This window comes from Nyctibius grandis, chromosome 10 (assembly GCF_013368605.1).
Source record: "Nyctibius grandis isolate bNycGra1 chromosome 10, bNycGra1.pri, whole genome shotgun sequence".
Classification (NCBI taxonomy): Eukaryota; Metazoa; Chordata; class Aves; order Nyctibiiformes; family Nyctibiidae; genus Nyctibius; species Nyctibius grandis.
Window position 1 is genome coordinate 19868704 of NC_090667.1, and position 27415 is coordinate 19896118.

The 27415-nt window shown below is 36.2% G+C and overlaps 1 protein-coding gene across 1 annotated transcript in view; it reads left to right on the top strand.

Moving 5' to 3' along the window:
• The window catches only part of CACNA1D (calcium voltage-gated channel subunit alpha1 D), a 183824-nt gene that overhangs the window by 123690 nt on the left and 32719 nt on the right, over positions 1 to 27415 (top strand). Inside the window, exons 27-38 of the mRNA XM_068409430.1 lie at positions 474 to 675; positions 1896 to 2054; positions 4143 to 4253; positions 10263 to 10346; positions 10674 to 10757; positions 21120 to 21158; positions 21577 to 21705; positions 22448 to 22513; positions 23208 to 23299; positions 24594 to 24753; positions 25987 to 26114; positions 26229 to 26325. Coding sequence (XP_068265531.1) covers positions 474 to 675; positions 1896 to 2054; positions 4143 to 4253; positions 10263 to 10346; positions 10674 to 10757; positions 21120 to 21158; positions 21577 to 21705; positions 22448 to 22513; positions 23208 to 23299; positions 24594 to 24753; positions 25987 to 26114; positions 26229 to 26325 — 1351 coding nt within the window. The remainder of the gene's footprint in view (positions 1 to 473; positions 676 to 1895; positions 2055 to 4142; positions 4254 to 10262; positions 10347 to 10673; positions 10758 to 21119; positions 21159 to 21576; positions 21706 to 22447; positions 22514 to 23207; positions 23300 to 24593; positions 24754 to 25986; positions 26115 to 26228; positions 26326 to 27415) is intronic.

Consider the following 27415-nt stretch of genomic DNA (forward strand, 5'->3'; position numbering starts at 1 on the left):
ACTTTTGCTATAATGAGCTATATTCTTTAGCTCTAATGGAAGTAATCCTTTTAGACTTTCATCCATTGATGCCCTTTAAATAATACTAATATGAAAATTTTAGGCCTTTGAGTAACACTTTCACTACGAAGTCAGGCAATAGTACACTACATAGAGAGGCCCAGGAAGAGCAAACTACCACTCACTATTTCCCTAAATGAGAAAAGTCCTAGAGGATACCTTTTTTTGGCGGGGGGGGGGCGGAGCGGGGAATACAACCACCTGGTTATTACCTTGATTCTTTTGGAAAAAAGCATATAACATTGTGTGGTGTGATTCTTCTGGTTTCAATATGCTTGTAAGCACTGTCAGTAACTAGAAAAAGATAACAATAAACAGCAAACCATTTCTGGAATCTATTCTCTGGGTCTGCATATTTTACTCTCTTTTGTCATTTTAATGTTAATAAAGATAAAATTTTGTTTGTTTTTCAGGCTGCTATACAAAGCCATTGATTCAAATGGCGAAAATGTAGGACCTGTGTACAACTACAGAGTGGAGATCTCAATTTTCTTCATCATCTATATCATCATTATTGCTTTCTTTATGATGAACATATTTGTTGGTTTTGTGATTGTTACATTCCAAGAACAGGGAGAACAAGAGTATAAGAACTGCGAGCTGGACAAAAATCAGGTTTAAAATAAATAATGAACTCTTAACTTTTGAAATTATCTTTTTTTACGTATGCATGAAGGGCTTCCTTTCTGCTTTGGGTCAGAAGAGGGCACCAAACACATATCTTAGTAAAAAAAAAAAAAAAGGAAGTAAATACTATCAAATGGTATTCAGGTCATTGTATGTTCCTCTTTCTGCAAGCCCAACATATCAGTCTTTTTGTTGTGAAAGGTGTTACATTAAGCTTGTTAGCTTCTCAGTCTCACTTGTTGGTGTCACATTAAGAATAATACAACACTTGCCAGCTTATCCATAGGCAGAGGTAGGTTTTACAATAAGAACAGGAAAATAATTTTTGTCCTGAATAGTCTGAAAGTGTTCAAAGTGTAAGTGTTCAATATGTTCTACCCTTTTGTTTTTCTTCCTATTTATTTAGAAATTCACAGGGGATATTCAGATTCAAATAAAAAAAAAATCTGTCCCTTTTTACTGTTTAATCCTTTGACTGAGAAACTCATCAGTCACCAGTCATGATTTTTCAGGCACTCTTGTCTGACTGTAACACACCTCATTTAAAGAAAGTTAAGCACGAAAATTTAGCCAGCATTCGTTCTGCATTTTGTGCCCCATCAGTCAGCTTTTATAAGTGTTCTTCAAAAGACAAGTGGAAGGCCCAGCCTACATGAAAATTTCGGGCACTAATAGAGTAGGAGATGAATCCATGATGTTCCTACATATGTGACATGATTTTGCTGAGCAATGTAACTGAACTATTAGGAATAACACTTCCTCAGTATTTATTTTTCTGACTCTAGGGTTTTATGCTATGCGGTTACATTGGTGGTTGAAAACTTTAAGACAAAGCATGACTAACAGATGAATTAACAGACATGTTATTAATAGTCATGCTATATACTATACATACATATAGTCTACGGTGTACTACTCTATATTACTACACTGTATAAAGGTGAAACACTTCAGAATTTCCATGAGCATTATTTGATTTTTTTTGTATGTGGCTGAATAGTGTATATGATTAGGTACAGTTGTAAATAACCAAGTGAGGATTGGTAAGCTACTTGATTACTCTATTAATGCTTAATAAAAAACCCTACAAGTAGATAGACTGCTTGTTTTTAAGACTTATCTTTAACAATTTGCACTTACTAATTATATTGTTAGTTTATTAACTGTTAGGTATACTCTGACAATTTTTGATGTATTTGCTTTTACAGCGTCAGTGTGTAGAATATGCCTTGAAGGCACGTCCTCTTCGTAGATATATTCCAAAAAATCCTTACCAATACAAGTTCTGGTATGTGGTGAATTCTACTGGATTTGAATACATCATGTTTGTCCTCATCATGCTGAACACGCTTTGCTTGGCTATGCAGGTAGGAAAACCAGAAGCTCTTTTGAAGCTCTTGGCATAAATTGCAGGGAACGGTATGGGTGATATAATGCCTTTAATTTATGGCAACCTGTATTTTTTTATGAAGTGAAACTTAAAAAAAACCACTTCTGATCATGGTACACTTCCGTGACATGTTCTGGTCTGTTCACCAGTTCTCTGAAGTAAAATTGTTTAAAACAGCTTGATGTTGATAAAGGTCTTCCTAACCTAATCAAGATATTGGAGCCTTATTTTTTACCTGCAGTGCAATTTAATGTAAGTGTGTATTCCCAAGATTATCCATGTGTAAGAAAATCTGAAAAGTCTAATTTTGTTAGCAAATGTTTCTCTCAACCCCTTAGATTCTTTTATCTAATATATTCTTGTATGCAGTGCCTTTAACAGAATCACAGAATGGTTAAGGGTTGGAAGGGACCTCTGGAGATCATCTAGTCCAACCCCCTGCCAAAGCAGGGTCACCCAGAGCATGTTGCACAGGGTTGCGTCCAGGCGGGTTTTGAATACTGCAGAGAAGGAGACTCCACAACCTCCCTGGGCAGCCTGTTCCAGTGCTCTGTCATCCTCAAAGTAAAGAAGTTCCTCCTCATATTCAGATGGAACTTCCCATGTTTCAGCTTGTGCCCATTGCCCCTTGTCGTGTCACTGGGCACCACTGAGAAGAGTCTGGTCCCCTCCTTTTGACACCCACCTGTAAGGTATTTGTAAGTGTTGATAAGATCCCCTCTCAGTCTTCTCTTCTCCAAGCTGAACAGACCCAGCTCTCTCAGCCTCTCCTCATAAGAGAGGTGCTCCAGTCCTTTGATCATTTTTGTAGCCCTTCACTGTACTCTCTTCAGTAATTCCTTGTCTTTCTTGAACTGGGGAGCCCAGAAATGCACACAGTACTCCAGATGTGGCCTCACCAGGGCTGTGTAGAGGGGCAGGGTAACCTCCCTTGACCTGTTGGCCACACTCTTCCCAATGCACCCCAGGATACCATTGGCCTTCCTGGCCACAAGGGCATATTGCTGGCGCATGGTGAACTTGTCCACCAGAACACCCAGATCCTTCTCTGCAGAGCTGCTCTCCAGTAGATCAGCCCCCAACCTGTACCGGTGCTTAGGGTTATTCCTCCCAAGGTGCAGGACTCTACACTTGCCTTTGTTGAACTTCATGAGGTTCCTCTCCGCCCAGCTCTCCAGCCTGTCCAGCATTACTTCATCTCTGTGTAGTTTCTATACTTGTTCAGTGTTCATTTTGTATACTTACTACTCCATTTTTGGTTGGATTGGACTAGGTGATCTTTAAAGGTCCCTTCCAACCCAAACCATTCTGTGATATTTCTGTCATCTCTGTCTGTATCTTCTTCAAAAGTTTAAAAACTTAATATATGGAGTAACTTGAGTTTTGTGTATTAATGCAAACCTCACGCAAACATGTTTTCATATATTAACTGTATATCTGTATATACTTGTGTTTGTTTTTGCACGTTTTTACTTTTTCTACGTTACGCATGCAGTTCTTTGCCACCTACTTATCTACTTTTCCAAGTTGTCTCTTTCTTTTCCCTAGTACTTCAGATTTTGATAAGAAAAAGAATGGTTCAAATTCAGTTTGAACAAAACTGTTCCACTTTTTTTCAGTAAATTTGCATTTAAAATCTTAAAATTATCACTCCTACAAAATATGTGTTATTCTGTGACTAACATACTGCAGGCTTTCTAAGCAGGTGTGACACAAGGTTATGTAATTTTAAAACCTAGCTTATAAAACTTGGGAAATTGCTGTTGTCTAATACTCCTTTTCTGAGGGAACAGTTTTCCTCTCAAACCATCTCTCTGGAGATTCTCTTAGGATGTAGAGGAATGACAATTTTGTTCCACTCGGTGCCTAAACAGAATAGATTTAAGGAACTCCACTCTTGACCAGAGATATTCAGCTAGTCTTGTATGATATAGGTGTTCATCATAAATACTACTAGAAAATATTTTCTAGTGTGCATTTTTGCCAACTTTGTCTTAGGCTGCCTTACTTTCACTTAATATTTTAAAGCCTTCACTTTTAAACCTATTTTATTTTTCATTCACAGCACTATGGACAGTCTAAGCTCTTTAATGATGCAATGGACATTATGAATATGGTTTTCACGGGAGTGTTCACTGTTGAAATGGTTTTGAAACTGATTGCATTCAAACCCAAGGTAAGTTTTAGATACGATTTAATTAGGTCATCACCACAGGAATTAAGTATGACGTAAGTTTCACACTAGCTATGTATTATTCAAAGAACAAAAAGAACCTACATTTCCCATATTTATCTGCCAGTGAAATCATAATAGTAATGTTAATCTGATAATATATATATATGTAACTCCAGGAAATGAAATGCAGATATCAGAAAAAATGTTACAAGGTGGTTGATGAGATCTGGAATATTTTGAGGTAATGAAAATGTCCCTTTGTAAATCAGATAAATCATTTCCTGTTACAAGCATTACCACTTCTATTCATGGTACTACATTCGTAACTTTACACTAAGTTAATCTTCAGTAAAGACCTGTATGTTATGTTATATTTCCTATTCTAAAATGCAAAATTATTCCTTTACTTTATAAAATATAGCCAAATACTATAAACATACACATAAATAAGTTGCATATTCAATAGCCTTTTTAGATTTTTATGTTTTCAGTTATATATACACAATATTTGGTAGTGGGCCCCACAGTGAGTAGTTGATTCTTTGCCTTAAAGGGACACTGTCAAAATGAATAATGCAGACACATTTTCAGAAGCAGATTTGCAAAAGAAACTGATAACTATAATTACTAATAAGAAAAAAAGAAAATCAAACTGTGACAGTCAATGCAGTCTTTTTGTTCAGTTCTCATACTGCATTTATAACAGTGCAACAGTTAATAATGGTAAACTAAACTAAATTTTGTTTTCAGTGCAATGAAATAAGTGTTTATTCTGGGCTTATATCTATGTAAATAAGTGTGGTCACTAACTATACATGGAATTTGAAAAAAGCCAGACATGCTATTTGAAGTTTACTGATCTCACCATCTAAGGCTGGTATTTTTCCTTTTCCATTGCCCTTCTTTTAAAGTAATCAGAATATCTGCATCTGTAATTGGCTGTGAACTGTGCCCTTTCTTGGTCTTAAGTAGCAAACTTGGATGACTGTAGGCTGTGTGGGCAATCTTATCTTCTGGCTTTAAACAAGCTAGCTCTCATACTTACAGCAACATAGTCATGGCTGCCCAGAGCTCAGCAGGGAGTAGAAGTATAACTACTTCCCAACTTTTCAAAACTATTTATTCAGCTTGCATTTAGTCATGAGCTCGGCTGTGGAGCCTGAGCTACTTGATTTAAAGCTAGCTGGTATTAGCCCGCAGAAGCAAACAAATTATACATCACTTGAGGTCTGGTGTTGAGACGTAAAGCGTGGAGTTCTGGGTGAATGCTTACCCACTCTCCTGTAGTCTCACTCTGCACTGTCCAGTCCATTGTACTTTTCTAATGAATTTATATATATATTTTTGTGTCACCTGTCTTATTTAAATGCTGAGGATTTGGAATTAAAAATAACACAATATGAGGCCCCGGAGGGGATAGCTCAGATATGTAGACCACAGTGTCATGAGTATGCTAATTGTGTTTCCTGATTTGTATTTCCTGATCTATATCCTTGTTTCACACTGAAGTTTCAGAAGACTTTGTGGCATTTTATCATCTGCTCTTTGAAAGAAGATTGTGAATCCTTGTATGGTTCTCCATGCACTCTTGTGACTGAAGCCAGAAATAGCAGCTAATGCAAAATATAGTGGTCTGATCATGAGTGTATAAATCACAGTGCTCCATTTGTATTATGGACTTCCTACTCGTTATCAAATGCAATGTCTTAATATTGGTCTCTAAGACTTTGTACAATTTGAGTTTTAACTCTGTTGCAACATGCTTTCTATATGATTGGATGTTTTTACTGTGAGAGATCCCTGGATCTGAACCCTGAGAGTTTGAAGGGCAGTCACTGTCAGTGAAAGGTCCTCATTTCCTGAATTTCATTCCCCATAGATGCAACCTTAAATTTGTTAATTAGCAGGACAAGGTTAAAAGGCCATGATATGAATCAGACTTTTGGCAGAGATTAATTAGCAGGAAGTGAGTTAAATATCTTTAAGGTTGTTCCTGTAATTCTTTGAAGATTGTAATTTTTTTAATTTTGAAATATTCTTTAACAAGACACTGGTTGACAACATATATTACATATTTCATTAATAGTTGCAAATCAGCTAGCATTGTTAAGCAGAATGTGAATGTCTTAGTAATCTAAATTTTAAACTAGATAAATGCTTAGAACAACAATTAATTGCTTTAACTCATATTAAGATTTAATAATAGTAGGAGCAATCTGAAATGCAACTTAATGTTTTGCTTTAGGCTCTATGACAAAAGAGTGATTCATTTCCTCTATCTTTGTGTCACTGGTAGGTTTCTTAGTCTAGTCTGGCAGAATGGACAGTTTTATTAATTAATTTTGTGCATTTTAACAATTATTTCAGAGATGCTCAAAGTGTCAAACAAAAACTCTATTCTCACTCTGTAAAAATAAGAATAGATAAAAACATGTTAGTTTTTCTCATCTGCTTGACAGTGTCCCCTTAATATGTTGACAGAATGTTGACAAAAATCCTGTGAAAACTGTTTTGGTTTTACTGGTCATGCAAAATTAAGGCTACTATAAATTATGGATACTCTTACTATGACATTGTGTTGTTTAAAACCAAGGTACTGCAGACTGCCTTCCAGCTCTAAAACATATACAACTTGGATAAGTGATAGATACTAAAGGTGATGCTGAGTGTCTGGCACACTTCTTGACTGGGAGATTGGAACACACAGTACTTCGCAGAATGAGTCCCTAAACTTTACAACAGAGTACTAAAAGGACTAAAATATTTATGTGGTAGATCTATAGAAACATATTTTGGTGTTAATTCTCTATGCCTACATATTCCCCAGGATTTGTGATTTTTATTCCTCAGCATTTCTAAATGAACAAATTTTTCATAATATAAGTTAAAAGAGCAGGCATTTTTTCTTCACATTGTTCTTCACATTTGCTAAAATCTGTTACTTAGCATGGTTTAGTATAGTGCAAAGCAAAATACAGCTATGAAATCTAAAATAATACATCAACACATAGCGTATGTACAGCTTCATGGTAGCTAGCGGTTACTTAAGCTTGTACTGATTTTTCCGTATTGTTTTACATCAGATTTTTGTAAGAAAAAAGGAAAGATGGCTAGTAAGTGAATTGATCTTGGGTCATTGCAGTGGTGAAAACAACTTATTTGCATGACGTTTATTTGCTGTGACTTGTCCATTCCTCCCTTTTCCAAAACCATCTTTATTTTCTCTTAGTTTTTTTGTTTCTTTGTATGCTTTTGCTTTACATATTACTTTGAACAATATTTGTCTATACTGATGGAAAAGGTTTCATAAAATAAACAAATGTGTAAACTATTTTAGCTGTATTGAATCAAAATGTGAATTTGTTATTTCAGTGCCTTGTATTGTAGCATGTCTAGTAAAGTAACTTTTTCTCTAGCTGAAATTAACCTTTATTTGGAGAACCTTTTTGGTTTCCATTGTTGTAGAGGAAGATGGATAGCATACCTCAGGATTGTGCTGATTGTCTGTGTGCTGTTTGCCAGTAGTCTTCTATTTTATGTATATAATATGGCTATTTTAAAATCAAGAATCATAGAATCATAGAATGGTTTGGGTTGGAAGAGACCTTAAAGATCATGTAGTTCCAACCCCCCTGCTACGGGCAGGGGCACCTTTCCACCAGACCAGGTTGCTCCAAGCCCCATCCAACCTGGACTTGAACACTTCCAGGGAGGGGGCAGCCACAACTTCTCTGGGCAACCTGTGCCCACCCTCACAGGAAATAATTTCTTCCTAATATCTAATCTAAATCTCCCCTCTTTCAGTTTAAAACCGTTCCCCTTTGTCCTATCACTACATGCCCTTGTAAAAAGTCCCTCTTCAGCTTTCCTATAGGCCCTTCAGGTACTGGAAGGCTGCTATGAGGTCTCCCTAGAGCCTTCTCTTCTCCAGGCTGAACAGCCCCAACCTGTCTTCAGACAGCCCTCTCAGCCTGTCTTCATAGGAGAGGTTAGAAGAAAGATAGAAGAAATAGACTTCTTTTAAATAAGAGAAATAAGGAATATGAATGATCAGGAAGAATATGTGAGAGTAGCTCCTCTTCTTTAGTTGGCAGCTGCTTGTCTCTTTAGGATTATAAATTTCAATATCGTTGAGGTGGTTCAGCATGATGTTTAGTAGAAACTTGGGGAATGGTTTGTTCTCGTGAAGCAGGATGAATGAGGAAGGAGCGATAGCGAATTGTGCAGGAGCTCTCAGAAATAGATGCATTTGTTTAGGAGGTCAAATCCATGAACACTGGCTTTTGCCCCAAGACTGGAATTGATGATTAGTCCCAAAGAACCAAAGGATGTGGCACAAAGGGCTGTAGTGATAATCATACTCTGATCTATTTTCGTCTTATAGCCCCTTCCTTAAATGAGGGAATGATTATAGCAATTTGTGTTTTAGAAGAGAGTAGCATTAGAAACAATGAGGCTTTCCTGACTCTGCTCAGTGCTTACTCTCCTAGAATATGCTGTAGAGCTCTCTTCTTCTGTAGCAGCTCTCTTGTAGTCTCCAAGAGCAAATTTCCACATGAAATTACCTTTTTTTCAAATAGTAATGCACTTGAGTGTAACCTTTAACCTGTGAAGTTACTAGAAGTTCTAACAGTTTAAAATCTTGAGAAAAACAGTGTCCAATTAAAAAAACTTTATACCTGATTTTGCTTTTCTGTGCTAACAACACATGTAACAATTTAAACTACTCAGCTAAAACATTATCTTTTATATATATAGTAAACAGTGTAAACTAGACATAATGTTAGATTTTAAACTTTTTGCTAAAGTTTTTTTTTAGAGCTTCAATTGCGGCTGGCAAGTTAGTATTTTTAAAATAATTACCAGGAAAGCAGAATGTACATATACAAAATGTACATTTCAGCCTTTGTAATGTAACGCACATTCCTTAGTCATGGCTGGCTGATACACTAATATACCTGAATGAGAAAAATGACAAGTTCAGTAATTTTTGCAGTTCTGAATTTCTGTAATAACTAGGCAAAATCCACATATTGCAGAAAACCTACATGTCTTGTCTCTGTAGGGTTGCCTTCAAGAGAGTAATGCATCTTGATTTGTACCCAGTGACAGACTGATCCTGGAACCTAACTCAATGTTTCTTCTGAAATATCTTTTTGCTCAAACATGCAGTGTTGGTGCCAATAGGCAGCTATAGCACTTTATAACCATTTGCAGCAGTGTACCAGTAGCATACACATAGGGAATATATTTAAAGCTGTAAAATGTCAGAAGGGTGACTAAGCAATTTGTGAAAATGAATTTTCAGACACTGGACTGGCTGCATTAAAAGCATTAAGAAATTGCTCAAGTTGCCATAGTTCCTAGCACTGACTTCACTGGTTACAGAATCAGGCTGCAAATGTAGTGTGAATTCCTATATTAAACCTAGTTTATGAATAGAAGATTAAGTCAGTTCTCTAATATTTATGCACAGGACCACGTTAATAACTGTGCCTGATCAACCAGTGATCAGCTTTGACCCTTTGAATATTTTTACCAGTCACTTAGCGAGGACCAGCATAAAGTCATTAATGTTAAGGAGATTTCAATTGGCTTGGTCTGGTAGAAATATTATTAAAGAGATTTTGTCGTGCTCGTTAGGGTATACGTGTTAGAATTTTTCAGCCTTGTTAGAAGTCCAGAACCAGTTTTGGACGATGGCTTGCTTGCCAACATTGTGCTTATACGAGGGTGTATTATGCATGTGTACTGCGTGTGTGTGTGCGCGTGTGTGTGTCTGTGTGTGTGTCTGTACATGTATATATATAAAGTATATATATACACACACATGCACATATATGTTGCTTTTCCTTCAGTAGGCAATATTGTTTGTTTTGTTTTGTTTTCTCATTAGACCACAGGTTTTGTTTAACTAATTTCTGTTTATGCAAAACTAAACAGAAGTATGCAAATATTTGACATTTCATGTGTAATCACAAACGTTTGCACCCTGCCTGCTCTGTTCAGGGCTATTTTAGTGATGCCTGGAATACGTTTGACTCCCTCATCGTTATTGGCAGCATAGTAGACGTCGTTCTCAGTGAAGCTGATGTGAGTATACCCCAGCTTACTTTCCCCAGTCCCTACTTCTCTTTCTCTGTCTCCCCACTATTTCCATCATCTGGACAAGTCACAGATTTTGATCTGATGTTTCTAAAGTTTGAGTACAGACCAGTCATAGGTCAATTATGTTGATATGGGAAATAAATAGCCTTTTTTTCTACCAATTTTTTTAGCTATGAAAGGGAAAGATTAGATTGTATAGTGGTACATCAGAGAAGCCTAGAGTGTTTCTGTGTTATAACACTGTCCTTTTCTTCTCTTTTTCTGTTTGTGTTTTTCTCTTGCTCTCTTTCTGCTGAATGCTTGTCCTAACAGCACTATTTCACTGATGCATGGAACACTTTTGATGCCTTAATTGTTGTTGGTAGCGTCGTTGATATTGCTATAACAGAAGTTAATGTAAGTAGCAACTGTTCATGCACTAAAAAGTAATTGCTGTCATCAAGAAATACAGAAAATGTAAACTTTATCCCCCCAGATCCTTTTTTAAAAAAGTATGTTTTGTCCTGGGATCAAAGACCAAAACATTGATATAGATGTTTGTACAAGCTGTTATTATAAATCTATATACCTGTATAGTTGCACATGGACACAGCATAGTGAGACAATGAGAATTATCTCATAAATGTATGTATCTCATACATTTTCTATATATGTACAGAAGATACTTGAAACATTTTATGTATAAAAAAAGGAATTAAGTCTCTGTTACTATGTCACTTGAAGTCCAGTGATTTTTGTAGGTAGCTTGACCAAGATAATTCAAGATTCTCTAAGTTGTTTCAGTGGCTCAGTTTAACAAATAATGATTTTTTTTTTTCTGTGTGAGATTTGGTTTTTATAGCAATGTTCACATTTGTATCTCATGAGGCAGCAGAAGAAGGGTACATAGAGAAAGTAAGGCTTTCTGTGCTGTGGAGAACAGAATGCTTATTTTTTCCTATTCCTTTTGCTCTTCCCATCCTGCAGTAAATGTGTTGAAATTTGAATTGCCCTTAAAGTACTTGGAAAACTCCATCTTTTCACCAAAATTTTGACCGATGGCCATTACACATATAGGTGTTTGGACAACAGAAAGATCCCTTTCCAAGGGGAAAAAAAAAAAAAGGAAATACTGATTTTTGCCTGTTTTCTATCTGACTTGCTGGTTTTAACAAGGAAAGCTGTGTCAGAAAAATGATAAAGATAACAAAATACATACCAGTTCTGTAGGTAGGTATGCAAGTGCTTCCCATACTTACATGTTTCTTTGTTTAACTAGTCAAAATAAAATTTCAGAGGAAAGTGCCTCTTCCCTCTAATGCTCCTTGACACCTCGAAAAGGGAGGCTGAAGAAGGTGAGACTTGGATCCAACCCAGCTCTCAGGGAGCACACAGACTCCGTAGGTGAGGTTAGCATATTCCACCTGCTGAAGACCTTACCTGTTTATCATTCTGAGAATGAAGTTATCCTGAAATACCCATGATGCAGGACATCCCCAACATTCACATATTTTCCCTGTGCCAAAGAACAGATTAATTAGAGAAAGCTGTAGATATAAATAGTTGCTTGGTATTCTTTGAAGATATTTAGCTTGCATGTTTTTCTACAGCAGTCAGTTGTATGAGCTGGCTAATAACATTCCTTTTCTCTTAAATTTGTTTTAGTAAGCTACTTGCTAGGCATCTTTTTTTTTCCCCCAGTGGATTTTATTACTTACCCAAATGGTTTATTTTCAGTAGGGTTATTTAATATGCCTCATCTTTCAAAATACTTCTAAATTTCAACAAATACTCCTTAGTGGTGAGTATTTAAGTTGCAATCTCTCTGTCATATTCTGGGGAAGCAAATCCATCCTGTGGCTATTATTGCCATTTAAATGAAACAGTTTTTCAGAGAAAACACATTTTAAAATTTGTTTTCCAAAGTGGTTCATGTCAGGAACCCATTTCTTAGGATCTCATTCCTCCTGTCAACAGCAGAAATGATACCCTTTACTCCATTTGGTCAGTACCTTGATTTTGGAACTGTGAATACCAGGATAAAAAAGTTACCCAGGAACATGGAATAGAAATTGTATTTGAAAAACCTTGATCTGTTCCAGGCATTCCAGGATGAGGGAAAAAAAAAAAAAAAAAAAAAAAGAAAATGCATAATTCTCAAGTAAGATCTGCCTGGAAGACAGTTTTGGGCTTTCACTGCATTGTTCAGATCAGTAGACCAGCTACTAGGAGCTTGGATTTGTCAGGCTGGTTTCGATTGAGGCCATGGTTCGAGGAGAATTTCTTTTGGCATCTCATTGAGCTTAAGCAGCCTTCGCCCACAGCCATTCTTACCCCCATAGCTGTGTGAGCTGTGCTTCCACAAGAGTTTGGGGACGTCACAGTTGGCTGGATGAGGTGCTGAGCACAAAGTATTGGCAGAAGGGTGAGGAAAAATGAGTGGATAAGGCTGCTGCCTTCTTGTACCGTGCCCATACAGGTCTCCTTTCAGAGCATATTGGCATTGGCACAGACAACATTAATTAGTGGCAGTAACTGCTGTTGAGAAAATTATGTACAGTTTTTAATCTTCTTTGGTTCTAGTCTATTTGGTAAGCATAGTAATACCTATTATAAATGCATTTCAACCAAATATAGAAAACAAATGTATTCTTTTATCTTTTTTAAAAATGGCAGAATACCCTCAAGTATACACAAGGTCTATTAACCCTCATTAAAAACTTCAAATTTCTTTGTAAACCTGCAAATTCTACACTGCCGTCTCAAAGACTAAAGAAAATAAAAATAATTTTAAGGCTGATTCACTTTAAAATTCCTTCCTGATTTTATGTTAGACTATGAGAATGTCATGAGTGACTGCATTTCTGGAAAGAATAATAGAGGAGTGATGTGATAACGTGTGAGCAGAAGTACCTTAGTCTGTGACCTTTAGGTTTCAGGGTGATTTTGCTCAGTTCTGAGTGGGCAATGGATCTTTCTGTCTGTGAACTGAAGGAACCTGAGCTGACAGGGAGGGTCAGTCAGCACAGAGCTGCATTGTCCCATTGAGACATTTCTCATAGTATAATTACAGTTCATGGAGCAGATTTTTAAAAGCTGCTTCTGATTTGTTTTTAGCTTTTGTTTGGGGTTTTTTTCCAGAAAAGTTTGGATTTAGACTTTGAGCTCAAGTATTTACAGTTTACCCACTATTTCCGTTCACAGTAGTGCTGGTGTGGATAATCATTTAGAACAGTTTTCACTAATAACTGCAAAATATACTTGATTGTGAAGAGTTTGAAAAATAGCTCGAAAGTAGTTTTGTGACCATAGAATATGCCCTGTATTTAACCCCGTATTTAACCCTGTATGGACAGTGTTAATTTGACAGCATTACTTGTACCTGATCACTGCTGAGCTTTCAGCTGTGAAGAACACTGTCACTGGAGTAATTCACACAGGTGTCTTAAATATTCTGGAGATACTTTTCTTCAGGAAAAGTACATGCCACCGTCAACAACTAGCACTGTCATTTCTTAGTTTTTCATGCTATACTCACTAGAGAAAAGAGGCTCATCTTTGATGTCTTCTAGTACTGCACAGCAGACTATTTGTGTACTAAGTATTGTCTGTTTCTGGTCTTTTCCACTTTTTTGTGCTTTGTTTGTGCAAGTCATGAATGTATTACAGTTTCAATATATTTCTGGGCTTGATTTCCCATTTTCAACATGAAACAGTGAATACTGCAGTGTCCAGGGAAATTTCTTAGATTTTTATTACTTTTATTTTTTTTTGATTCTTCTGCATTATTCCTACTTCATTAGTTTTCTGTAAATTTCTATAATACAAATTCAGTATTTTGGAATCTTTTTCTTAATATTCTTTGGCATTCTGAATTATGCCATTCCACCTGTACTTTTTACCTAACACCGACAGTGGTCCTAGGAAATCTACAGCTCTGCTAAGATGCTAACAAGACTTTATTTTCAGTGGGATTTCAAGGACAATTGAAATGTCACCTGTGAAAATTCCCACTATAGAAACTTCTTAAACTGAGGAAGCTCAGCCTTGTTTGAGGGGTGATCTGAAACAGTGTAAATTGCTACCACTAATGTGAAATCAGATCTTGTTGCAGTTGAAACTACATGAGTACACCCATCTTAATCGATCAATGTAAAAGATGACTTGAAAGAATGGGAATACCTAAAATAATGTACTCAGGATGAACTAAACATTCTTATAGGTTTGCAGATATAATTGCCTCATGCTGTGGAAACAGCTCAGCATTGTTCTGATAGTCTAGCTGTGTACATTTAGCCTAATTCCAAAGGCCAGCAAGTTCTTCTAGTGTATAACATGTTTGTATCTGACCTATTTTTTTCAAGAGAGTGGGTTGGACTTTCTAGTCACATATCACCTTGATTTCAGTATTAAATTCTGGAAATTAAATGTCATCTCTTTATTTTGTTGTTCCTTTTCTTATTTTTTTAGCATTTTGTAATAATGTATATGGTGCCCTGAGGCTGATTCTTCTGATCCAGTAACCTCCAATTCACATATAATCCGGGAAATTACTGTTTTGCATGTTTTTGGTGCCCATGGAAATCAGTATTTGTGTTCAGCAATTTACAGCTCCGCTCAGCATCCTCAAGGACTGGGTCAGTGACCAACTCCAGAAATGAACCACCTCAGAGCAACATATATTTTGGCAACACGCTATTTTCTGTGATTGTTTTTTTAATTTACTCTGTCATTTAATATCCCTTCCTTTAACCAATTCTTCTTTTATGAACCTAATTGGTTTTCATGTTCATTTTATTTTTAGAAATTTTTAGAGGCAAGTATATATAAGTAAATATATATGATATAGCAATAAAAAAATTAAAACCACTACTAAAACCTATATAATTACTTTTGGGTTTTGTGACCTTTTGCTTTCAAAAAGTTTCACATGACACACGAGATCTTGTGTGGTCATAAAAATGGTTCCTTTTCAATCAAAAAAGCAGAGCAGTGATTGTGAGAGACAAGATGTCGTCAGTCCATTCTGGGAGATGGACATAATAACTTAAGACAATAAGAGATAAATAAATTGGAAATAAATTCTGAATAAATGAGTAAGTTCTGAAATGGAAATAACAGACAAGTTTCAATCTGGCCTGACTATAGAAATTATCTTATTTGTCAGCTCAGAAACCATTTGGATGACCAGCACTGGATGACTTAGAAGCATGATCACATTGTTACAGTCATAGTTACAAAGGTTTTAATTCACACTTTTTATTTAAATTTCTTTTACCATTCATGTGCTGCCAAAATGTCGAGAAAATAACAGAGAGTTCACTTTCCTCTTCTTTTGTGCAAATGTTTAATGCAGTCCCTACAGGACTAATTTTATGCCTGAAGTTAAGCAAAATTCAAGTTCTTTGCTGAAATAGAGCTTAAAGGAACAGCACTGATATCTTCCTCCTGAGCCCCTCAGGAAAATCTATTTGTGTTGAATAACCACTGTAAATATGTGAGGCTTATTCAATGCTTACACTACCGTAACAACTAACAGTAGTCAGTAGCAATGTCATACCTCAAAACAGTCTCTAACAAACCCAGAATGGGATATTCTGCCATTTGGCAAGAAGGAGCCCCATTATTGCCCTTTCAGCACTACGCAGTGCATAATGCTGACTTGGGAACAGCGGGGTGCTCTTTGCGTTTGCTAGACTGCTAGTGGAGTGTGTACTGGGAGGGCTGGTGCTTATTTTTATATAGTTCCCCGCTCACCTAGTCACTGGTGGGACAGCTGATCTTGCTTGTGCAGAGGAGTGGATTAAAAACCTCCTGTCTGCCTCCTGTAAGACATTCAGGCTTCCAGTTTTGAACAAAAGCATTGCTATTCAGTTTGAATCCCACTTTATGCATCAGTATCATATATTAGAACTTATATTTTGTGGCTAGTAATTGATATTTTTGAATACTGTTAATACATTTTGTAGACTTTTGCAAATGTATCTCTTTAGGCTTAAGGATAGGTCAGAAAAATACATTCTCATATGGCTTCGCTTTGTTGTTAGTATGAAGTCTTATTGCAATGTGAAATCTATACTGTGTTGCAATATTTAATTTGGAAACAGAAGTAAATTTGAGTGGCTTTCATGAAAGTGTTAATACTAATAATTTATTTACTTTATTGCACAACTGAATATTTATTAGTAATTGTAATAGTACCCTATGCCATCAATGTTAGTTATGAACTTAGAGTTTTAAATATACCGTTTACAAGCGATAAGATACTTTTTTTTTATCTACGCTGGGGTTCTTCACATTGATTCAAAATTTTTACTAAATCATGTGTATGGGCATTTGGTTCATGTTGAATAGGGAATATAGAGAGCACTGATGAGACGATGAAGAAAATTACTTGCTAGCACATTTGAATTCCAGTAGTTATCCTCTGAAAAAATCGTATACGTATATACATACATTTATACAGGCACACACACACTACACATCTCTGAAGATATTTTGGCAACCTGAATGCTTTCCTATATATGTTATTGTCATCATATGTATTTGTCATTCAGATGTTTCCTTCTTTACTTGTAATCACGAGTTCATTTGTTTTGGCATTCTCTCATACCCTTTGGCACAATCTGTAAAAAAGAAGCATTTGACCAACACCGTACACTAATATCCACTGATTTTCACCATGTTTATTTTTTCTTAAACACAGAGCTATGGTTTGCTTCCAATGCATGATGCAATGTGTTTCACTGTCCACAGTTTTGATACTGAAGCTTTTTTTCAGTTAGGATGTTTATTTCAAACTTTTGTTGCAATATGAAGAGTGTAATGAGGAGTTACTGTTTAGGAAATGTGCTAAATTTTTCCTAAGCAGCAATAAATACTTGACTGAAATTGGTAGCAGGTTGCAAACATTTTAATTGGTGAGTCAGAAATTTAGGTTGATCATTGATTAATCTTTTTTTGAGGATTGGGATTGTTTGAGGAAGAAAGCTGCTGTGTTGAACTTTGATTAAGAAAAAGGAAAAATCATGTTACTGCCTGTTTTGAAGTATTTAAGAATTGGTTTAAAATTACACAGTTATGAAGTGCTTTGCTGAGCTAAGCTCTCAGTGGAGATGGCTTATGGCTGACAGACAAGGTAGAGTAATTAAGTCAGTCTCTGTCCTCATTTACTTCATTGCAGGGGATCTGTTAGCTAAGCAGTGAAAGCAGAAGTTGTTAATTTATTCTAACTGTGCCCACTACCAAACTTATAGCAGCGATCCCAGCAGCACATCTGTTGTGTTAGGAATCACGTAGTCCCATGGGGGACAAAAAAATCATGATTATGACCAGGGAGTCCCGACGCCTTTGGGACACGAGTAGTATTGGAATGATTGGTGGAAGGTGAGGGGAAGGAGGAGGTTGTAGGTAGATTGCCTGACCACAGGAAATATTTTTATTTGCATTCTTGTCAGCAGCCATCATCCAAAGAGACACTCTGCTCAACCTGCCCCCACCTCAGTCTCAAGTCTTGTCTAATACTTTCCCTGCATATACATAATGTGCCACCTACCTACGTGTGTACATGTCAAGTAATATTACTGAAGTTGCAAATAAGATTGTGTATGGGTAGTGTATGTTTTTTCCTTCTCTGTAGGAAGCAGACGTTCTCTGTTGTTGTCAGTCTGTTGGTTATTGTTACTGAAGATTTTGTTCTCTTAATCTTAGCTTCCCAGATCTTAGTATTACTTCATGCTGGATGGACACACATAAATGTTAACTAACTTTGTCTCTTAGATGAGCATTTCCTTTATAAATAAGTATGAATAATGTTTTCTTTGTGGTGTATCACTATATTAGCTTCGTTATAATTAGTATTAATAATATAAACCAAGCTGCTATATTATCAGAGGGAAATGCCAGAGAGGGTAAAAAAATTAGATACACTCACTTTAAAATGTCAGTACACAAAACACTTGGCCAGTGATGGGCAGAAGTTGAGTATTTCCAGCTCTAGTAAAAAAAAAAATCCTTTGGTATCAGGAGTTTGTTTTCATTGTTTGTTTCTAGCATCTGTCTCCACCTTGGTATTTTTGTACAATTTACTTCTTGTGACCAGGGTGTTTTCCTTTTTCATTCCTGACCTGCTCTTTCCAGTATCTATAATTTATAATCTCTTGCATATGACATCCTAACACTTCCCAGCAGCAGCAAATCAGCCATCACTAACAGGCAATGAGGACTGCTTAGTTTAAAGCAGCTGAGGAGGAGTGATTTAGGAGAGCAGCGTGCGTTACACAGTCCTGTGCATACACAAATACATTCAGTGCCCTTCAGACAAAAAAAAAGGTTGGGGGATTTTGCAGTCATCGTTCCTGGGCACCTGCAGTAGAACTGTTCAGATAGTTTTGGTAGTCTGATCTCTGGCTGCATTTTCAAAAGGGAGAATTAAGTAATTATTAAGATAGTTACATGCAGAAAAAGTTTTTTTTTTTACTGACTTTGCCTTTTGTGAGGGTTTTTTCAGAACCAAATCATAATGCATAGTCCTCATTATTTTTTCCTTTGGAAAGCAATTAAATGAAAATCTGTAGGACTAAAGTATCCTTTTTCTGTTCTTATCTCTCCCATTACATACTGCTATCCTAATACTGTTCCTAGCTTATTTGGGGCCCGATCCTTTTATAAAAGCTAGTGGGAAAAACTCCCAAATGCAAAACTCAGCATTTTATTTCATTTTTTTTTAGTGTCAATTTGTGATGATACTATAATTTAATCTGTTCTGTATCTGTCAAATACTTCATTTAATTCTTGATGATACAAAATATTGAATGCTAATTAAGTAATTTGCTCACTGATTAAGACAGTATCAGTATCAGAGTCAGTCACCAGAGATTAATACAAAATTTCAGGCTTTGTCTGCAGAAGGTATAAGGAAACCCTTTTTTCTTTTAAAGTTTCAGATGAAAAGGAATTTTTTTCTGTACCAAAAAGTCAATAGCAATGTGGCTCTTGTGTATACTCATTCAGGGTTGTGTTTGATGTAGGTAGACAGCTTTGCAAGACTGTTTCCATGTTTTGTGATATTTTGGCATTTGATGAATTACTTCTTATGATTAATTTCTCCTTAATCTATATTTTGATGTTTTTATTTCAAATTGTTGAAATATGCAGGGAATTTCTAATGCAGCAACTGGCTTTCATTGGCAGCATATTTTTGTGTATTTTATATAAGTGCTTACAAAGCTTAGATGTTACAGCTGATTTTACAAGTACTCTGCTTACTGAAGTCTAATGAGGGGATGTGGGTTTGGTTAATATTAATGCATTAATTTAGTAATAAGCCCTTAAACAGTTTTAAAACTCTGTTTCAGAAAATGCTGATATCCTGGCAGGGCAGTAATATATACATATGTAGATTGACCATAGTTGAACAAACAGTTATTTTTACCTCATCTTCCCCTTGTGATACCTTTATATTATATATGTTTTGCAAAAAAGTAACAGACAAAACAATTAGTATTTTAATAAATACCATTAATGATCTGACTTTAACAAAGTACTACCTATTCTTGTTTTTTTACCATAGTATGTTTGTATAATATACTGCCAGTATTTTCAGCAGAATCAGCGCTCTCTTTTCCGTTTCTTCTCCCCAAGTTTTATCTTAGGTAACAGCAATACTTGAGATTTTGCTCAGTGAATCATGGCATTGAGAGTGTGTCTGATGCATCCACAATGTGTTGGAAGCAGCACTGAGGAGGCATCATGGTTATTGCTGCTATATGTGACAATAATTGTTGAAAGGTGCTCCTTTAAAAGGAGGATATTTTAGGCAAGACAGTAAGACCCATCACTTGGATCTAACATCCAGAATCCCATTTTTTCTAGTGCTATAAATGTTTTTAAAGATGCTTCCATTCAATTTTGGAAGGAGCTTCTGTAAATCTGTTAGTGCGCAAGCAAGCATAGACAGTCTTCTTCCCAGGACAGAGTTTGGCTCTGTGAACAAGAAGTTGCCTGTCTGTAGCTCCTGAGGGTTGTACGGATCTGTTCCAAAAGGGTCAATCAAATCCTGAAGCCCTTTCTCCATGCCTCATCCTGTTATATCAGCTCAGGTATATGAGTATTTTGTAGACGATGAGAAAGTACAAGTATTGCCTTCTCATTTGTGCCTCTATGGGAGGGTTACACAAACATTTTTAGCCCAATGACACAAAGGCCATTACTTTGGCAGAGTGAAAATCTGTCCTTGTTAAGCACTGCAAAACCTGATGTTCATCACTGAGTTAACTCAAGTGAGATACTTTGCTTTAAGGAAGCTCCTGATGTGATGTAAAACACAATTACTTGAATATGGTTAGATTCCAGAGATGGAGTAATTAATCTTCAAAAAGAGCACAGCAGAAAAGGGACCTTGAAAGGCTAGTTTGGCCCCAAAGCTTTGTTCTTCAGTTTTATTTAGGCTTACTGCTACAATTTCATATAACCTGTGGAAGTCGATGGCTAATTTTGTTTGGCTTACAGAGGAGCAGATATTTTACTTTGTATTTACTTTCCATTGAGTCTTTTAAACATGTTTTATACTAGCAGCTTTTAGTATGAGTCAGCCAACATGAAATGCTAAAGGGAAGGTTTTGATAAGGATATTAATGTTTTGTTCAGGAAGTGTATTGAGTTGAAAGATGTTCATTTACATTTAGAAATGAAAAATGTCCTTCCTTCTGTTTATGGTTAAGCTGATTTTTTTTGATCTTTTATTTGATTTTAATATTTAATGTTCTTAATTTCTTAAAGCCAAAGCCAACTGAAACAGTCACAACTGATGAGTCTGGGGTAAGATTAGTAAACTGACCCCAGTGGTTTTACCTCTACTTTAGTTTATTCTTTTTACCATGTCTATTTTCCACCGATTTTTTCTGTATTTTTCATAACTGTCTTACTACAAAGGTGTTATGAAGTGGTTTGCATTCATTGTCAATGTACTATTGAAGTCTACTACAAACAAACCCAATATGATCCTTATTAACAAACCAGAAAACTTGGAAATGCATGTGATGTGTGAAGCATTTCTACAGGTCCTGTGTTTTTAGCATGTAATTTTTCCTTTCATGTCATGTTTATCAAGGTGAAAAGGCCCTCAAGATACATTTTCAAATCTTACCTCTTCCACCTTTGCATTTGATGTTGTTTTTCTGGAAGTGTTGCATGTTTGAGTTTGTATTTGGTTTGACTTCTCCGTGATGCTCTTCAGAACTCTGAAGACAGCGCTAGAATCTCCATCACTTTTTTCCGTCTCTTCCGGGTGATGAGGCTGGTGAAGCTGCTTAGCAGAGGAGAAGGAATCAGAACTTTACTGTGGACATTTATTAAGTCATTTCAGGTCAGCAAAATTTATTTAATTTTGCTTTATAATTACAACCATTTATACACCAAATTTTATTATCTACTACCCTGTAGAGTGCAAAAAACATTTCTTTTGATCTTCATGCTATCAATAATGACATATTTAAATATGTTTGCATACTAATGCCAAAATAGATGTCATCAGTTACTTCAGTGAGTCCAAGAGTCATTCTTTTGTCATTTAATATTAGCTGTTAGCATGAGATTTCTACAGTACTTCATAAAAAAAAAATGGTATATCTAAAAGGGAGAGGATGGCTTTGACACACACAGATCTCATATTTCCACGCATTTTATTAGATGACTACAAAAGATGTATTTAATCTATTTTTTATATAAAATTGATTTCATAAGTGTAACATAGATATTTGGATCCTTGCTCCTGAAAACTCTGATGAATGTGAAGTTAATGGAACTCTACAACTGTACAGAAGGCAGTATCTTTCTGTTGTCAGAATCAGTAATGAAAATAAAATTAAAAACTGCTAAAGATGATTCTTCCCCCTGGAGTGCTGGCAGAAATAATTTAAAATACAATGAAGCTTGTGTTCATTGTATGCAGCAGAATATTAAGAGTGACAGGTAATAACATTTTAAGCACTTGTATAGGAAGAAAAACCTTGGAAAAGCCTGTGTTGTACAGAGAAATTATTTTTGTAAATGGAAATTGAAATTATGGTGTGAAATTATTAAAGGACAATGCACCTGTCCATTTCTAGGCTCTGCCTTACGTTGCCCTTCTGATAGCCATGCTGTTCTTCATCTATGCTGTCATTGGAATGCAGGTAATTACAGAATTTTTTTAGCATTAAACAAAAGCACAGTGTTGGCTACTCTGAGGCTTGTTTGCTAAGGTGCTTATTGAAATATTCCTGTGATAGTGATGGTATATATAAGGCAGAGCTTTCAGAGTAATGTAAAAATCTTTTATTAACTATGATTTTGGTAGTCAGAAAATCCAAAAAGATTCAAGAGCAGAGCTTTGTGTGAGCTTATAGTATCTTGATTTGCTGAAAGGAGCCACTCTTCCATGTACTGTGAAGTTTGTTCCTATGCATGAATGGATGAAAGAATGCATGGCTCTTTTTTTTTCACTATAGAGTTGTTTTGGGAATCAGGCATTAAAACTCTGGCTTTTTTTTTTTTTTAAAGTCTTTCCCATATGAAAAGAATAGAACTAGGAAAAGAATCTAGCTAAAGATTTAGGCACAGCTGAGCCTGTGGTTAGTCAAGAGTAGGATATACGTACAAGATGTAAAAGCACAGAAAGGATTTTGGTAACTTAAAATGTAGAAATATGCGGGGTGAAGGTGCCACTCCTCACACGAGCAGCAGTGCTGTGAGGGGAGAACAGGTTCTCCAGTCTTAATAACTGGAGATAGCTAGGTAGGAGTGTTTTTCATACATACTGAAGCAAGGCCTACAGCTTCTGACAGTACAAGTCACTACGATGAAAGTCAAAATCCCATTTTATTGCAGGTATTTGGAAAAGTGGCCATGAGGGACAACAATCAAATAAACAGAAACAACAATTTTCAGACTTTCCCCCAAGCTGTGCTGCTTCTCTTCAGGTGAGTAAACCTTAACTCTTACTTAATGCATCCAATTTCATTGATCTATGAAAAATGTCTGTAGCTCTTGTACCATGGATTTGTTCACAATGTGTTTGCAAGTGAGAAGCAATTTAGCGTAACAAGCTCATACTCTCTATGGCTATATGCTGAGTGTCTATTGGCACAGCAAGGTTTTAGTCAGGTGATACAAACCTAAACTCATTGCAGCTGTTGTGAAACATCTCATTTGTGGAGTAATTGTCTTTAGGTAGAGCCCAAACATAGTCAGTTCTTGATATCACTGTGTAGACGTTGGGAAAGGTAAAAAAAACCTGTGCCCTTACTGTAATCTTTAGGAGCACAGCTAGCATGACAGTTTGGAAAAATGAAAGGTTGTTGCAAAAATAAAGAAATAAACTGGTTTTTACATTTGCTGAAGGGAGATGACAAGAAGTAGAGGGTGTAACTTGCAGAAGTGAAATCTCAGGCAGTAGGCAAAACTTTCTGATGGTGAAGGGATCTAAATCTTGATGTAGGGGGATTGTGGAATCTCCATTACCAGAGAGCTTAAGAAGAGGGTAAACATTTGCCAGGAGTGCTTCAAAGTGTCCTGGAGCAAGGAGAGGGAATGACGTGGAATAGGGGTGCTTCTAAAGGTGACAGCCTTGAGAGCTCTCCTGCCTGTGATTCTCTAACTCCACTTGGCTCCTAGGCATTGTGACTGCTCTGGTTGGCAAAACTGACAGGTCATTCCTTATCTGAGACCAAGGGCATCACCCAATGAGATCTAAGTCGCTTTGTGCATGTAAAGACTTTTGCCTTTGAAACTAGGTAACGAACACAGCCAAAAATGTCATAAATATGTAGTTGTCTTTTAAATATTTGAAATCATGGGTTACAGACAAGCATTTCTTCAACCGTGCTGAGGAAAAGGCAATTCATCTTTTACAAATACATACTTTCAACTTTTATGGCAGGTTTTCATACACAGCACTGCTTTCATATGCAGCAGCTCCAGTGCAATAAGTATTTAACTTGTAAATCACAGTTTGGGGTTCAAATATTTACATGCAAGCCTTTGTGGTGCATTAGTCTACCTTAGAAAATGTGTCTGCAATGTCAGATCTATATCTGTCATTTCTGAAACATGTTCTGTGTTTTTTTAATTAGTTTCAGCTCTGAAAAGCTCACTATCTGTGTTCACATTTGTGCTTGTACAGCTCCAAGCATTTTGTCAGACCGTAACAAATTAATATACCTTTAATCAATTTTGATCAAATAGTGCCTAATTTATCTCTGTGACCTTATAAAGGTGTGCAACTGGAGAAGCCTGGCAGGAAATCATGCTGGCATGTTTGCCTGGAAAACGCTGTGATCCAGAGTCGGATTATAATCCAGGGGAAGAATACACGTGTGGAAGCAATTTTGCCATCATTTATTTTATCAGTTTTTACATGCTTTGTGCATTTTTGGTGAGTCTAGCTTGTGCTTATTAACAGAAATTAGCTTTGGCACTTTGACTTTCTTTTGAACTAAGAGAGTAGTGGGTTCAGAGAATGATTGAAAATCCTGTATCTAAAATATTTTTGCAAGGTTATATTTTTCTATACACAGTCCTAAATCCTGTACGTTATACTGATTTTTATGATGAGGGCAGTGAAACACTGAAACATGTTGCCCAGAGAGGTGGTAGATGCCCCATCCCTGGAAAGATTCAAGGTCAGGTTGGACGGGGCTCTGAGCAACCTGATTTAGTCGAAAGTGTCGCTGCTCACTGCAGGGGGGTTGGACTAGATGACCTTTAAAGGTCCCTTCCAACCCAAATCATTCTATGATTTTAAATTCTCATATGCAAGATGCTCTTCTGACTACATGTATGCAGGACTGATTGGTTGCACGTTTGAAAGCTAACAATCTTTTAATCAGCTATTATTTCATGCATTTCTCGATAGTATCATTAAATATTCATTAATAATAAAGCTTTGATTCCTTTGACTTGCTAGTAATGCTATTTGTATTATGTAAACTTAGCAGAATTTGGATTTGTGTCTCTACAGGTGTGCTCGAACTGTGGCACATGAGATATGAACAATAACCTTTCTTCCTAATCCATGGCATAATGGATTATCTATTATAAAATAATATTTGAAAAATGTTTTTCCTCATTGCAGGGGTCTGTTCTAAGCTGGTTGATTTGTTCTATTCACAATACTGTTCTGCTTGCAAAAGGAAAGTGGTCAAACAGAATTCTGTGGACTAATGTAAACATATTCAGCTGTTCTGTATCATCTTCTGTGTTAACAAAACATATGCAGAAGTCTTATTGTTATGACATTGAATCCTATTAATACAAAAGCTGTTTCCTGAGATCTACACTGTGTCAAATACATGTATTGGATCCATTCTTTAATTTGATGTAGTGGGATCTGGCAAATCAAGGAAGAGAAACAAAACCATGTTACAGCCTATGTCAAAGACTGAGTAAGATAGAATCACGCTCTTGTCATTACTTCATAAAGTTCCAGTTAGTCAGTTAAATGGTTAGCAAGTATTTTCTGTGATATTTGATATTTGCCAAAAATCGTTTGAGATCAATTCATTTGTTTGAATTCTTAACCTGCTACCTTATAAAATTATTTTATTTATTGAATATTTTTTTAAATTTCAAAATAATTAAGGCAGATTGTTCTTAATTACTTTTTTAGATTATAAACTTATTTGTGGCTGTCATTATGGATAATTTTGATTATTTGACACGTGACTGGTCTATTCTGGGTCCCCATCATTTGGATGAGTTCAAAAGGATATGGTCAGAATATGACCCTGAAGCAAAGTAAGTTAGATCATTTCTCTGATAAGATTTATGTGGTGAAAACAATAAAAGCAGAGCATAGTATATTCTTTGGGAATGGATATATGTTTGGTAACTGATGTGTGTTGGTTCTAGGGGAAGGATAAAGCATCTTGATGTGGTTACATTACTGAGGCGCATTCAGCCACCACTTGGTTTTGGCAAATTATGCCCTCACCGAGTGGCCTGCAAGGTGGGTTTTACCCTATTTTCTTTCTGGATTTCTCTCTCAGTTCATTCATTCATTCAGTTCTGCCCCATATGTGTCACATACGCACAATAATCCTGTATGTTCGCAAGGTCTCCTCCACTCTCAAGTTTTCCCGTTTTTTTGCAGGGTTAACTTAAACCGGCAAAATTAGTGTCATTTCTTTCGGTGTCCTCATTTGAGTAGTTACCACCAATGTAAAATTCTTCACAGAGTATTAAAATGAAAGGGGTTGGTCTGTAAATCTACCATTAGTCTATTGTCACGTATATGAACTACCTCATCCCAGCATTTCTGGTGACCCAGTGTCACATATAAGACTACTTCAACCCAGTGACATTTCTGATTTCAGTCCCAGGGAGAAGAGGGTGGTAGTTTACTTTAATTGACAACAAGGTTTGAAACAGTACTTTTACAGTCGCATTCATGAGAAGTTTGCCGCGCATGAAACATAGAAACGAGATTAAAGGGTGGGGACTGCAAGATGATAAACCTAGCTGAAGTGAATGATGGTGTGCAATACACTATGTAGCAGCAAGTGAGAAGACTGAAAATTAAGGGGAATATAAAGTGATGTAGAATTTGTCAGGCACGATGTGTAATTTAGGTGAGGATTAATTGCATTTCAATATAAAAGTTGAAAAGCAACACAAAGGAGGTGAATAATTATTACATTATTTGAGGACTTCAGAACTATGGATATTGTGGGTTTAGCAATTTCAGTAGGAATAAGATCAAGCTTTTAATTAAAGGATTGTTGCAACAGCACTGTCATTTGGATTTCTTTTATATCTGTTTTATAAATAGGTAAGTTGACATATAAAACACTGGGTTCAAATGGAATGCTACAAGGCTTACTTAAAGCAAACCCATATCTATACATTAAATTACCCAATTGAGTAGCACACTTAAACTAGAATAGAAGAAGATCCAAGTCAGGCATTAGGAAAAGATTTTGATAGATTAAATAGTGTTCTTCTGACAGACAGGGTCACAGCGATACTGCTCTGAAAGATGAACCCTCTAATGCAGAGAGAGATTAATCCAAAGAGGAAAGCCCCTTTCACATTAATTC